Source organism: Gracilinanus agilis, chromosome 4, assembly GCF_016433145.1.
Source record: "Gracilinanus agilis isolate LMUSP501 chromosome 4, AgileGrace, whole genome shotgun sequence".
Taxonomy (NCBI): domain Eukaryota; kingdom Metazoa; phylum Chordata; class Mammalia; order Didelphimorphia; family Didelphidae; genus Gracilinanus; species Gracilinanus agilis.
The window spans coordinates 524,318-538,246 of NC_058133.1; the positions used below are offsets into that span (position 1 = coordinate 524,318).

At 59.6% G+C, this 13,929-nt stretch overlaps 1 protein-coding gene across 2 annotated transcripts; it reads right to left on the minus strand.

The window, feature by feature from the left end:
* Nucleotides 1-1,555: 1,555 nt before the first annotated feature.
* DNAJB4 (DnaJ heat shock protein family (Hsp40) member B4) lies at nucleotides 1,556-10,083 on the minus strand. Of its 2 annotated transcripts, XM_044672182.1 has the most exons (3): nucleotides 9,714-10,082; nucleotides 3,628-4,193; nucleotides 1,556-2,061 (listed from the first exon to the last, which is right to left on the minus strand). In XM_044672182.1, exons 1-3 carry the CDS (start codon nucleotides 9,922-9,924, stop codon nucleotides 1,828-1,830), a joined length of 1,011 nt encoding a protein of 336 aa, XP_044528117.1. In that variant the 5' UTR covers nucleotides 9,925-10,082; the 3' UTR covers nucleotides 1,556-1,827. The 2 variants fall into 2 exon arrangements, with proteins under 2 accessions (XP_044528117.1, XP_044528118.1); XM_044672183.1 differs by lacking the exon at nucleotides 3,628-4,193 and having other exon boundaries at nucleotides 1,830-2,061; nucleotides 9,714-10,083.
* Nucleotides 10,084-13,929: the final 3,846 nt, after the last annotated feature.

Consider the following 13,929-nt stretch of genomic DNA (forward strand, 5'->3'; position numbering starts at 1 on the left):
ACGAGAGAGAAGGTTAAAAGGCTAAATAAATGAAGCTGCAAGCCACAAGGCCCAGCAACCAGATAGGCAGAGTTTGGAAGCGGCCTAGGTAGGCCAAGAAAGTCAGCCTAACTTACCCACGTGACAATACAGAGTGTAAGCGTTCTGTGGTCTCAGGAGCTCCTTCAGCACCAGGTTCAGAGTGGGAACTGCCTCAACAGGAAGTAACCAACTTACTTAAAGAGATCGTGTCTCTCGTCACTCCCCGTGGGTCCACCTCTAATTTAAATGGACAAATGGCAGCCTCTACACTGATTTGGACTGCCCAAAGGGCCGTCCCTTGTTCTTGACTTGCTGCTTATTGTCACGTGTGGGTAACTCGTCTCCCCTCCCCACTAAGGAGGGTGAGGGTGACTTCATTTCTAGACTTGGTTGAGTAGATTTTTTTGACTATGAATGGGCTCGAGCTAATTCCATTTACACACTCCTCTACGAGCTGCACGGTGCCAAACCATTGTCAGGAAGTCCCGCCATAAACCTGGGATTCTGGGATCTGGAGCCACGTGGGAGAGGGCGTCACGGACGGCACGGCCGCCATTTGACTTGTTCCATGAGCCCCCTTTCCCAGAGGAATGTGGCAGGGGAAGGAGGAGGAGCTCCCGGGGCAGACCACAAAAAGAAGAGCAAAGTGGGCTACCGTGTGGCTCCCTGCCTCGTGGCTGAGGCCACCGAGGACCCTTCTAACTCTGGTCTGAGAAACGTGGCCACAGAAGAGTCTTTTAGGAAGGAGGACCATGAAGAACGGTGTTCACTGCTCTTTTGTGAGCCCGGGAGGCCTCCCTTCTGAATGGAAATATCTCATGACGCGGATTTTAAAGCCGGGATAGGGCTGTGGCTCCCGGCATAAGGGACGTGGGTGGCCAAATGGGTCTAGACTGGGGATCACATCCATTTACTGAACACATGCTGCACTCTGGTAACAAAAGCAAAGAAAGTTAAAGACGAGTTTACATTCTTAAATTAAAAACACGAGAAATACAATACTGCGCATGTGGAAACGAACACTGTCCCCGCGTCCCCAGAGTCGTTTTCCCAGGATTCTGCTGGGGACCCGGGAGTTCTCGCCTGTTCCTTTGGGGGGAACTTCCTCAAAGAAGATACAGTGAAAACAGCCTCAAGGAGAGCCTCGAAGAAGAGCGCACTCATCTGGAAGGAAAGCGTCTGTGCCCGGCCTCAGTGGCCCGGCACCCTCCGTCCACGCTACGTGCCTAGTCGGGTTCTACCTCCACAGATAAAAAGCACCCCCGCACCCTTGGGGAGCCCGACATTTCAGACAGCCGGTCGTTCAGGCGCCAAAAGAGCAGGACCTCGACTCACATTTTGAAAAGCAGAGCAACGAAAGATGGCGCTCGGGCAGTTTCTGCCTGGGGGGAGCGGCCCCACGGCACTCTGGGGAAGCGGGGGAGCGGATCTCGACCACGGGGGCCTCCTCAGGCGTCCTGCATCCGTCTCCTCCGGGATGGACACGGCAGCCTCCAGTGTGGCTCGTGTAAAGAGAGAGGAAATAAAGCACTTGTATATTCGCGTACTTTATTAGCAATATGTACACTAGCATCACAAAACAACTACATTTTACATGGATGCAAGATTGTGAATGAAGAAAAAAAATACAGTAAGTGCTTTTCCTCTCCATGCTGAACTGCCCAATCCCCTCTCGCCCTTTTATTTGACCCTCCAGTCCTGCTCATGGCTGCGCTCTCGAGGCACGACCCCACATGGTACGTGTTCCAGCCACCGGGTGCCCGCCTTCGGCCGCAGCCCCGAGGACAAACGGACTTCTTCCTCCTCCTAGGAGGCGGGCAGGTGCTTCCGGAGGACGTCTTTGGAGGCGGCCGGCAGGCTGTCCGGGAAGTTCACTTCGAATTCGATGAGCAGGTCGCCCCGCTGGTCAGGGTTTTTGGGGAACGGCAGTCCGTAGCCTATAATTCTCCTCCTCATTCCGGGCTTCACAACTTCGTTGATCGTCATAGGGATGGTTCTTCCTTCTATCGTGGGGATGTTGATTGAGCAGCCACACAAGGCCTAAAAGACAACAACAAAGTGAATTCGCTGCTCAGGGGAAACTCGGAGTTTTACCTCTTCAAAGCCTAACATGAAAAATGCTCTCAGCCTAAGGAACTAAGGCAAAGCGTGGCGCCACCCACGCCCTGGCAGAGAGCCCCTGGAGACTCCCACAGACCACCGAGGCCCGGGCCGACGTGCCGTTGGTCAGCCTATTCCCAGGACTTGGCATCGTGCTTCACCGGCCACCGGGGCGAGGAGGAGACGATTGAGGGAGCCAGAAGGGAGAGAACTGGTTAAGAGAGACCTATTGCTCTAGGCCACGGGCAGAGGGCGGCCATATCGAGCCAGCCCGGCACCTCCTCTCCCTTTTGGAGTCACATGGGGCAATCTAGGAAATGACACGAGTCTCCCTTCTCCTGTAGGCCCACCATACCGAAAATCAACTAAGTGGCTGCTCTACTGCAGACAGGAAGAACATGGAAGTAGGTTTGGAACAATGACACGTGGATAAACAACCCAGTGGAACTGCTTGTCAGCCCCGGGACATGCATCGTGGAGCCGCGGGAAAGATTCCAAATTAATTCATTTTTAAAAATTAAAATTAAAAATGCTTCAAGTCCAAGTGAAACTTTAGGGCCAGGCTAGGAGCTGGAGTCCCGGGGCCGCCCCCCTTTGCTGTCGGCTGCCGACATCAAATAGGGGGTCTTTTGGTCACCGAGATGCCGCGTGCCTCGGGCATCTCATTAGGTTCACTAAATCATGGCCCACAAACCCGATACCGACCCGGGCGTCTCCCTGAAACGGGGCAGGGGAACGCTGACACGGTCCGAGGACTCGGGTGCCAGCGAATGGCGCCCACTACGTACTGCCAACTGTCGGCCGGCCTTTGCAAAGCCCCAAAAGGCAGGGGAGAGATGCCCGAGGATATCGCACCGTCGAGCAGGCCGCTGGCTTGCCTGGGTTCACATACGCTATTTAGGACCAGAAAGGGAGCTGGGTCAGGGATGTGTAGAGCACGAGGGACCACAGACCAAAATGGAAGTGGTTGCCACAGACCCTCTTCCTTCACGGAGGGCGCCGAGGCCCAGGAAGTTCAGAGCAGAGTCAGAACTCAAACCCAAGTCCTTGGCCTTTAAATTCTCCTCAGGGCCATGCTGCGCCGCTCAGGACCTCTCAGGGAACAGGCAAGGAAGAAGAGAAAAGTCTTTGGCAAGAACCCACAGGAGGAGACGGGCCGGAGCAGGGACGACCACCCGCCTCAGCTGGGTCAAAGGGTTTCCCACCCAAGAGGAACATGTGAGGCACGAAACAGAAAACAGTGATTCCTTCCAACAGGAAGCCGCGGATTTGAACTGAAAGCTTCCCTTACTCTAACTCCTTCCATGTGTAGAGCCACCAAAAGCCTTGAAGGCCAGGGAAGTGCCTCTCCCTCTTCTCATGCTCCCGACACACGGCTGGCCTAAGAAAGCGGGAGTCCCCGCTGCTCGGCCCGCTCGGCCTGGGCAGCCGCCCGGCTGGGCCGAGAAGCCAGGGGCCCCGTCCCTTCCTCGCCTCCCAGCACCATTCGGCCAAGCAGCCACTTACATCCCGTAAGCTGATCCGAACAGGATAGAGAATGTTTGATCCGTCCCTCTTAAACTGGGTGTGCGACTTGTCTTTAATGACAAAAACAATATCTGCGGGGATGCTGTTGGGCATTTCGTCTCCTTCCCTGGGAAAAGTGATTTTGGTTCCTTCTTTCCAGCCCTTTTTGATTTCGATGGTGAGAATTTTGTCCTCTATTCGAACGCTTCTCCCATCCGGGTTCAGCCTTTTTCGGGAAATCTTCATCCGTTTGGTGCAACCGTTGTAGATTTCTTCAAGAGACACTTTCAGTTCGTGGATGACGGGGGGGTCTTGCCTGAGCCGGGACGGGCCCACTGGGTTCCTGTCCCTGGGAAGGCCGTTCATGCTGAAGCCAAAGGCACTGAAAGGATCACCGTCTACTTCCATGTCTTCAGGGTCTCTACTAGTCATTCTTCTACCAAAGAAGACATCGAAAGGGCTGGAACCACCGAAAAATGCTGCAAACGTGGCATGAGGATCCCCGTGAAAGGTGTACCGGTAGGTACCTCCTTGTCCGTCAGTCCCACCAGCTCCTCCTTTTAAACCTAGGGGAGAGGAACAACAGGTTAGCGAGGCCTCGGCCATGCCCGATCAAGAAGCTTCTTTGACCGCCTGCTGCCGAGAACACGCCGCGTGTCCCTTTTGGCCCGCTCGGGTCGTCAACGATCCCAAAGAGGGGAGGAATGGGACGGTCTGGGGTCCGCGGAAGCCAAGCTAAGTGCCTCGGCTGCGGTCCCCCAGCTACCGGGTCCCCAGAGGCGCCTGCCCACCTCACCATTCGAAAGCTAAAAGGCCGCCTTGGGCAGCCGCCTCCTGGGGCAAAACGTGCCCTTCTAGGATCGGCCTTTGCGGTCCTACAGAGCAATCGGTCGGGAAGGAGAAGAGAAACCCCCAAAGGCAGGACGCTCGCCTCGTCCCGCACACACACAGCTGGCTTCTCGGCCTTTCGTAAGCAACTTGGTCCTCAGAAGCAGGCCTTGCCTCCAGCAGTGCCAGCAAGCCCAGGGGATGGGGTGCTACCGAATCCCCAGCGCTCAGCCCAGCGCGGCCTGAAAACAGAAAAGCTCTCGAGGCTGGAAACCGACCGACAAATGAGCCTCGAATGTCGCTCTCCCCGTAAGGAAGCCCCTCAACGAAAGCAGCTTTCCCCTAAAGGGCAGGGTTCACCCGACCTTCGCGTTACCAAGCAAAGCCCCAGCACTTAAAGGAAGCCAGTCCTGGAACTCTGGAGAACGAATCAAGGGCGAATGGGACGTGCCGGCGGGTTGGCCAAGCCAGCGCTAGCCCTCCGCCCACAGGACTGCTCTGTGGCCCACGGAAGACCAAACCACCGTCCTAGACCAGACGGACAAAGAGGCCCCTCTGACCTCGGAGGGGGCCGAGGCACGAAGGGTCTTTGCCACCCGGTCTGGGCTGCTTAAACTTCCGGGGAGGCCTCGGAGACATCCCCCATCCGAATAAAATACAAAAGGGCCAAAAGCCAGGAGGAGCAAACAGACTACAGCGGGGGGGGGGGGGATCGTTCCAAGGAGGGACGCCTTCCCGGGGATCTGGCTCTCCTCCACTGCCGTCTCCCGTTCGAGGGGCGCGCTCTGGCGGGCCACCTTTCTCACTGCAGCGGCCAAGCCTGCTCATCCCTCCAAGGACGGAGGCTGATCAAAAAGGGTTCACTTGGATGTTTTCCACTCCCGGAGGGTCATGGAAACCCAGCAGCAGGAAGGCCCTCCACCCGGCCACCCAAGCCAAGGGTTCTTAACCTGGGGTCCGCCAACTTTTGTTTTTAAATAACTGTAGACAGCGAAGTGGCTGAGCAGATAGAGCGCTGGGCCTGGAATGAGGACCCGAGTTCAAATCTAGCCTCAGCCACTTCCTAGCTGTGCGAGCCTTAACCTCTGATTTCCTCACAGAAGGCTCCACTGGAGAAGGAAATGGCAAAGCGCTCAGGGTCCTTGCAGGAAAACCTCCCCGAAGCCATGGGCCGGATAGCCCTGACCAAGCACTGCGTTTGGGTAGAGATGGTTTCCTTTGCAGTCCTCTGTATTTTAGCTTAGGCGTGTTAAAACGTAATTCGAGGGAGGGCTCCAAAGTCTTCTCCAGGACACACGAGAGGCCACGAACCTGAGATTTAGTCCGGTAGAAAGCTGGCCGTCCCCTCCATCTACACCTGGCACAGCTTCCGTTAGGCACACCTGGCACAGCTTCCGTTAGGCACACCTGGCACAGCTTCCGTTAGGCGGCGGCTTTCTCCTATGCTGGCCTGAAGTGCTTCCACCTCTTCGTTCCGGTAGTAGCTGCAGGCCCGTCTTCTTTCTCCCTCAGCGCAGAGGCCTCCGATCATTTTGCCAGACTCTCCAGGTAGGGCGAATTTAGGGTTAGGGCTCTCGTTCCCCTTTCCCTGAAATGCCACGAGCCGGCAGAGAGGTCCTGGGTGTCACGAAGGCTCGGAGCAGAACGATGGGGTGGGGAGTCTGCCACAGCGCCCTGCTCCCCCCGCTCGTGCCGAGGCCGAAGAGGCGGCTTCGGGGCCTCGCCTCAGAAGGGCCTCCGTGCCTCCTGCTGAGAAGCTTCCCCTCGAAGCGCCTGGAGATGGACCCTTAAGCTCCCACCTCGTAGGCAAAGCGTCCCCGGGGCCGCTGAGCTCTCCGGCCCGGAGTCGGCACGGGCGATTTTTGTCGTGAAGAGGGCCGTGAGCTGTGCTCGAGGGGCTGCATCTCCTCGCAGGCTGGCACCCGCAATCTGAGTCTGGGCTGCCTCTGCCGCCTCGGGCTCCCGACGCTCTTTGGGCCGGGCTGGCTTGTCTGTCAAGCGCTCTTCCCGAAGAGGCAGCCCCTACCTGGGCTCGGAAGGAAAAGCCGATTCAAAAAGGGAGCCGGAGGAGGGCCTGTGTCAGGAGCAAGCGGCTAAGGAGGAGGTAAGATAAGTTAGACTTTCAGACCGGAGCTGGGCTCGGGCATTCGGGTGACTCCTCTACGCCAGGGTCGGGCAACCTTTTTAAAGAGGGCCCTCTGTCAGTCTGTTTCTAAGGCAACTCTTTCCAAGTTTCTTCGTGCTGTGTCCTGCTCGTTGTACTCGTCAGATTAGGAAGAATGTCACAGGCCGGAGAGAACATTTCGGGGGCCGCCTCTGGCCCCGCAGGCCCTCGCTTGCCCGTCACTGCTCCAGGCAATAAAGCTCCGCTGTGCTTTTGAGCAAGGCGGGTCCCGGGAAAGGCTCTACGGGAACATCCAGAAGATGGCCGGGCAAAGGGAAGACCCAGGAGCTGGGAGAGGATCAGGGAGGCCCAGAGGCACATCGGAGTCCTTAAGCGCCCAGATGGGAGATCCCGTTGGTCCTGGTTTGGGCAGTGAACAGGTGGAAGGGGCATGCAAAGGCGTGGAGGCTGTGCATTTCTAGTCTCACGTGGCCCCGTGGTTTGGCTGGGGAGCAGACCGTAGGGGGTGGAGAACAGGAAAAATGGATGCAAAGGTAGGACGGCGCTTGATCATGACCCAGAAAGTGGAGTTTCTACTTTATCTGAGGATCCGAGAAGTCAGTGCGGAGACTGGCCTGGGGGGAGAGTCCAGAGGACGGCTGCCGGCCTGCCCTGGGAGGACACGGAGGACGCCGGCTGCCCCGCACGCCGTGGAGCCGAAGCGTGGCTCCCTCGAGGGCGCGAGGAAACGGAGTCACGGAAAGCCCAACGCGTGGCCTTCGCGGCCCCGGAGGCAGACGGTGCACTGGGACGAGGCCAGGAGCAGGTGGCGGGAGGGAGTCCAGAAGAGAAGGGCGGGACGAGCCCTTTGGGGGCTGGGGCAGACCTGAGGGCGGCTGTGGGGGAGGGATCGTCCCGCCAGGCTGGGGGCTTCGCCCGCCTCTCTGAAGCACGAGCTCCGGTCTGACGAGGCCCGGCTTCACCGAGGCAGGCCCACTTGGCCGAATCGGGGAAAGCTCTTAACGGGGAGCCCGGCTGGGCTGACCATTTCCAGCTTCCGGGGAGTCTACAGAATACGGCCTCGTTGTCCTGGACGGACGATTCCTGGCCGTCCGTCCGTCCGTCTTCAGGACTAGACCTGAAGGGGGAGCCGGGGCAGCCCTACTCTTCCTTCTCTGGGACATTCCTTGCAAAGGTCTCATTGGAACCGGAAGGGCAGGGAGCCAGGCCTGGGGTCAGGAGGCCCAAAGCCGCCCGCAGACCCGGGCTAGCTGCGCCCCCCAAGGCGAGCCACAGTCCGTGCCGCTCTTCTGCCTCAGTGACTCCAGGATGGCGTTCCCAGCCTCTAACCCTGGGACTGCTGGGGCGCCCCATCCCGGAGGGAGCCGCTCACGGACCTTCCGATGCCATCCATCCCTCGGGTGGTGGGAAGCCCCAGAGCCTCGAGAGCAGAAAGCCCGGGGACGCTTCGGGTCAGGGGAGGGCCCAGGCCTGAGGGGCTCTGGGATGAGGAAGCTCCCCCTGGCACTCTGGGGGTCTCGGCTGGGGTCTCCAGCCACTAGGCCGTGCGGTCAGCCCCTCTCGCTGGGAAACCAGGACAAAGACAGTATGGTTGAGGGTCACAGGAGGGCACTTCCTTTTAAAGCCTTCTCTTCCATCTTAGCAGCAATTCTGGGCATCGGTGCCAAGGCGGAAGAGCGCTAAGGGCTAGCTAATGGGGTTTAGTGACTTGCCCAGGGTCACCCAGCTGGGAAGTGTCTGAGGCCGGACCTGAGCCCAGGGCCCAGCTGCCCCCAAGATCCGTTTTCCTCAGTGAAGTCTGGATGCCTTTCTCGGTGTCCTCGGTGCCAGCCCCGTGGTGCCTGGCACGCCGCCAGCTCTTGCTTGATGTGTGTCGCCCGGCTGTGGCCAACTCGGGTGATGATCGAAATGTGCGCGGACTGATTAGGCCCCAGAGGCGGCTCTAGCCGGGCTATTTTCTGTCTCTCACCGGCACCTTTTAGGTTTGGGACGTCCGAAATACTTTCTGGGGATGTCCTTTGAGGAAGCCGGCCTGAGCGAGCCACACACATAAACGTCCCAGTCTGTCAAGCTGCTTCTCTGGTGTTAGGCCTGGCTCAGCCGCCCTCCCCGGGCCCTCCGGAGGGGCGCTCCCGGCGAGCCAGAGGGGCGCCCGAGCGGGACGCAGCCCTCCCCCACTTCCCGCGTCGTCACGGCCCTTTCCCAGAGGGCCCCTCGGAAGTTTCCTTCTCAAAACGAGGCCAGTGAAGGTAACTTGGGAAACCGTTTCTGAGATGCCCAGACGCTGCCACGAACAGACCAGAGGCTGCGCCTGAGCTCTGGACGGGCACCCACAAGGCCCAGGGAGAGAGCAGGGAAGAAAGGCTGCACGCTGCGGGCTCAGCAAACCGGGCCTCCCTGGGCTCTCAGGCAGGGCTTGGACCCGGCAGCAGCCATTTTAGGTGGAGAAAATGGCATTTGGGGGGCTCCTTTCTTGGCCCCCGATTCCTGTTTACAAGGAGGCTGGGAACTCGCTCTGGTATTTTATGACATCAGGCAGATTCTTTCCTTCCCAGGCACGAAGCCAAAAACAAACTGGAAATGAGATGCCTGAGCTCTGGCTTGGGGGGGCTGCACTGGGCGTCCTGCGTCGGGGGGGGGGAGCTCCGGGTTCTCAAAGAAAAGGCGCCCCCAGAGCAAACGGGAGAAAACGAGCAGGAAGGCGGCCGCGTCCTCCCAAGCGGCTGGCCGGTGCCCCCCGGAACGGCTTTACGTTCCCTTTGAAAAACACATCAGGAGCCAAAGCGTGGAGGGGGCGGCGGAAGGAGAAGCGGCTCCGGAGCCTCCCCACAGAGGATTCAGACACAAACAACAGGGCAGGACGGAACCGGCTTTCTCTCACCCTGCCGGCTCCGAGAGTGGGAGGGAGAGAGACAGAGCGTGACAGACACGCGTGTGGCACACACACGCATGGCACACACACGCACACACGCACGGCACACGCACGGCACACACGCACACGCATGCACACGCACAGCACACACACACACACGCACGGCACACACACGCACACGCACGGCACACACACATGCACACACACGGCACACACACATGCACACACACACGCACGCACACGCACAGCCAGGACACTTACCCTCCTCCCCAAACTGATCATAGATCTCTTTCTTTTTGGGGTCACTCAGAACTTCGTAGGCTTCGGCCACCTCCTTGAATCTCTCCTCGGCCTGGGGAGACTTGTTCTTGTCCGGGTGGAACCTGAGGGCCTGCTTGCGGTACGCTTTCTTAATCTCGTCCTCGGACGCGCCTCTCTCGACCCCCAGAATGGCATAATAGTCTTTCCCCATGCCGAGGGTCTCGAGCGGAACTTAGGCTGCCCTTTAGGGGAGAGAAAACACACAGCTGGAGCTCTGCTCAGCCTAAGAAAAGCCGAGCGGCTCGGCGGCCCGCGGCGGCCTCCCCCCCTCCTGCTCGTCTGGAGACGAACCCGCGAGCCGGACAGGCCGGCCGCCCTCCGGTCCTCCCATTTTATACTACGTGTCTGGCACCTTCTAGAAGGGCCGCCGCCGCCGCAGGACGTCACTTCCCAGGCTGCCTCCGGCCAAAGTCCCCAGCTGGGTTTTCCTCTTCTTCCAGTTAACTCTTCACCTCCCTCCCGGCTCTCTCCCCGCCCAGCGGCGGCCGACCCCAGGGGAAGCTTCCTGCCCACCGAGGCGCCCCCCACCCCCGCCTGCCTTCCCTTGGCTCCAGCCGGCTAAAAAGCAGCCCAGCTCCTGCCCTTCAGCGAGACGCGCCCGCACGAGGGACCGAGACGTCTGGCTGAAGGCTTTGGGGGCTCTTAAAGGGAAAGACCGGAATTCAGGCGCCTCAGAGCGGCAGGTCGTCGCGGGCATCCCATGCTTGGCCGGCTGTCCCGGACCTAGTCACGGCCCTAAGGCTGGTTCTAGGGGCCAGAAAAGAGCCAAAAGGTCATCCTCTCCCGGCCCTCCTCGTTTCACACACAGGGAAACTGAGGCCAACAGAGGGTGGATCAGTAGCTCGTCTAAAACAAACCCAGCCCCGGGGCTGGAACTCCCCTGCTCTGACCCCCCAACCCGGGGCTCTAAACACGGCGGTGCAGCCAAAAGGGGGTCCGGAGAGATGTCTGCGGGACGCGTCTTGCCACGTCCTCCTGCCATCGGGGGTCTTCCCCCCCTTTTCTGCCCAGATCTAGAGTTTCCTAGCTCTGTGCCGGGGACTCTAGTGGAGAGTCGAGCTGCCCCCCGGAGCCGCCTGAAGCCCCTCCTACGCACCCCCTCTTCCGAAGGGAGGCGTGTTTTTAAGGGTCACAAAACGCGATCCACGTGCAGAAACCTCAGGCCTGCAAAGGGAGGGGGGCAGGGGCAGCTGGGTCGCCCAGAGAGCGGGAGGACTTGGATTCAAATCTGGCCACGTTGGCTCGTTTGCCTAGGCCTTGCCGCCCTCCTCTCTTAAACCTGGGCCCAAGACAGAAGGCCTGGATTTGTTAAGTGACAGGCTTGGACTCGGGGACCCTTCGGGTCCCTTCTAGCCCCACGGAGCCGTTCTTTCTGGGGGTGCGGCATCTCCGGCTCCTTCTGGCGCCCACGTGGCCCCCCGAGAGATGAAAATAAATTCAACTTTTCAAAAACTGCCCCCAAGATCCGAATAGAGCTCCTCATGGGTTGCTGGTCTTTATGAGAAGTGTGAGCCCTGGGTTCAAATCTCCCATCAGACCTCTAACTAGCTGTGTGTCTATCAGCGAGTCGGCCTCTCTGAGGCTCCACTTTCTAGCCTGTTGGGAAGCTTCCCGCGGAGCCGGTCAGGGGGCGAACTTACACGCTTCTGCTTTTAGCCTCAGAGGTCAAAGAGGCCCGAGGTGCCCGGGGGGGGGGGGCGCTTCGGGGCCAGCCTGATCCCATGTCGGGAAAAGGGCGACCTGCGAAGCGGCCCTCGCACTCCGGCCCTTCTAGAAGAAAGAAGAAAGCGCACTTCCTGGGAAAAGCAGCACCCCTCCCCCCCATGTCAAGGAGCCTCCACTGAAGAGGGGAAAAGGCAGACCCCCCGCCCAGATCACCTCCCAAAGGAGAACCACCGGCTGGCGGCCCAGGGAAGGCTTTCACTTTTTTCTTCGTATGGATTCATAGACAAAACAGCAGTAAGGGCAGGGCAAAAAAGGGAGTTAAGTGACTTGCCCAGGGTCACACAGCTAGGAAGTGTCCGAGACCGCCCGCCTCCAGGCCTAGCTGCCCCCACACAAGCTGGGGACGGCCCCTCCCGGGAGCTCACCCAGAGCAGAGAGAACTGAAGAAAGAAGTGGGAACCCTGCCTGGGAGGAGATTCAGAGGCACCCTGAAGGCCCGGAGGAGGGGGAGGAGCTAAAGAAGCTTCTGAGCAGGCACAGGTGGACCAAGGCATGGGGGGGGGGGCTGCTGCCTGCCAAAGCTGGGACTCCCTGAAGGCTGCAAGCAGAGGCCCCCCCTGACTTGTATGGGGCCGGGACTCCGGGCCTGCCGGGTGGGCTCTCTAGCCACGAGCTCCCTTTCACGGGGGTGTTACCGTCACATCTTTAACGAGCAAACCAGAGCCCCCCCGCGCCGGAGGAGAGGGACTCCTGCTCCTGGGCAGCGGCTCCGCTGTCTCGGACAAGGCCAGCCCTGCTCCGCATTTCCTAGCGTCGGAGGCGGGCCGGTGTGGCTACGAGATGAAGACGGCGTCTGCTTTGGGTCCCCCAAGACGTGGCCGCCGAGCAGAGAAAACGAATCTCTCCCGGTCTCCATCGTCACCCCATCGCCCCCGCCCCGGGCCAGGACGGGGTCCCACTGGGACGGAGCTTGTCTTTTCACGAGACTGTCGAGAAGGGAAACGGCCCTGGATCAGCCGGGCATGGATCCGTGCCAGATGCCTGGTCCTTCACTGGAGCCGAAGCCCAGCCTATTCCCATGGCGCTTCCCCTCTCCCTGCTGTACAAACACCCCTTTTCCCATTCGTTGTGTGCTCCGACTGACTTCTCTGAGGAGGTTCTGTTCTCCATCCGCCTCCTCTGTGGCTCTGGGTGGCTGTGACCACTGAGGGCCACTGAGAGTCACTGAGGACCACTGAGGGTCACTGAGGGTCACTGACCACTGGGGGCCACTGAGAGTCACTGAGGACCACTGAGGGTCACTGAGGGTCACTGAGGACCACTGGGGCCACTGAGGGTCACTGAGGACCACTGGGGCCACTGAGGGTCACTGAGGGTCACTGAGGGTCACTGAGGGCCACTGAGGGTCACTGAGGACCACTGAGGGTCACTGACCACTGGGGCCACTGAGGGTCACTGAGGACCACTGAGGGTCACTGAGGGCCACTGAGGACCACTGGGGCCACTGAGGGTCACTGAGGGTCACTGAGGGTCACTGAGGGCCACTGAGGACCACTGGGGGCCACTGAGGGTCACTGAAGACCACATCTAACCCAGGACTCATGAAGAACACCGGACGATGCCCTTCCCGGCCTAGGCTGAGCCCGCCTTCTGGCCCTTTGCTTGGGCCTGGGGCAGCATGCTCTGTCTCAGTGGTTCCCCAGTCCTACTTTCCAAGGGGCAACAGGAACTATTTGCTCCTTGTGCCAGTTCTTCCTGTGGCACGCTTCTCCTGCACTGGTGTCTCGGGGGGCTCTGGACCCAAGCAGGCCAACATTCCAGGGAAGCCAACACTTAGCCCTGACTCCAGGCAGGGCACTGGCCCGGGGCGAGGGAAGCAAAGACAAATGGAATCCTTTCTAGAGGGGGGATCGAGTGTCTCCCCGGGGCTCAGCAGCTCGGGGATGGAGGATTTGGAGACATCCCTGGGAGCAGAGAAGGTCTCTCCTCCAGCTCTTAGCCCGGGGCCTGAGAGGTTTGAGGGATCCCAGGGACAGAGGAGAGAAGGGAGCTCATTCCAGACATGGGGGTTCCTTCCTGGGGCAAAGGCACAAGATGGCGGGTGCAGAAGGTGGGGAAGCAGCATGGCTCGGAGGCCGAGTACCTGGAACGGGGAGTGCGTGAAGGGAAGAGTCACATGAAATAAGGTCCAGATCACGGAGAAGGATTTGAGCTTTTGCCAAAGGCAATAGGGAGGAAAGAGACGGGGACACGATCAGATCTTTTCCAGAAACGTTAATTTAGCAACTGAGGAGAAAGACCAGCCAGCCAGCCAGCCAGCATTTATTCAGGACGTACTAGGTACCAGGCAATGGGAGGCCACGCCAGGACTTGGCAGTTGGGGGGGGGAGTCCCCAAACCCAGTTTCGCCCTGTGGCCGTGAAGCCCCTCAACAGAAAATGGGCACTACGGAGGGGTCCGTGCAGAGCCTTCCACAGAAGGGTTCCGGCTG

Coding starts and splice junctions, on each gene's coding strand:
- DNAJB4 (XM_044672182.1), bottom strand. CDS start 9,924: ATGGGGAAAGACTATTATGCCATTCTGGGGGTCGAGAGAGGCGCGTCC. Junction 4,194..9,713: donor TGATCAGTTTGGGGAGGAGG/GTAAGTGTCCTG, acceptor CCTCTCCCCTAG/GTTTAAAAGGAGGAGCTGGT. Junction 2,062..3,627: donor TTCGGATCAGCTTACGGGAT/GTAAGTGGCTGC, acceptor GTTGTCTTTTAG/GCCTTGTGTGGCTGCTCAAT.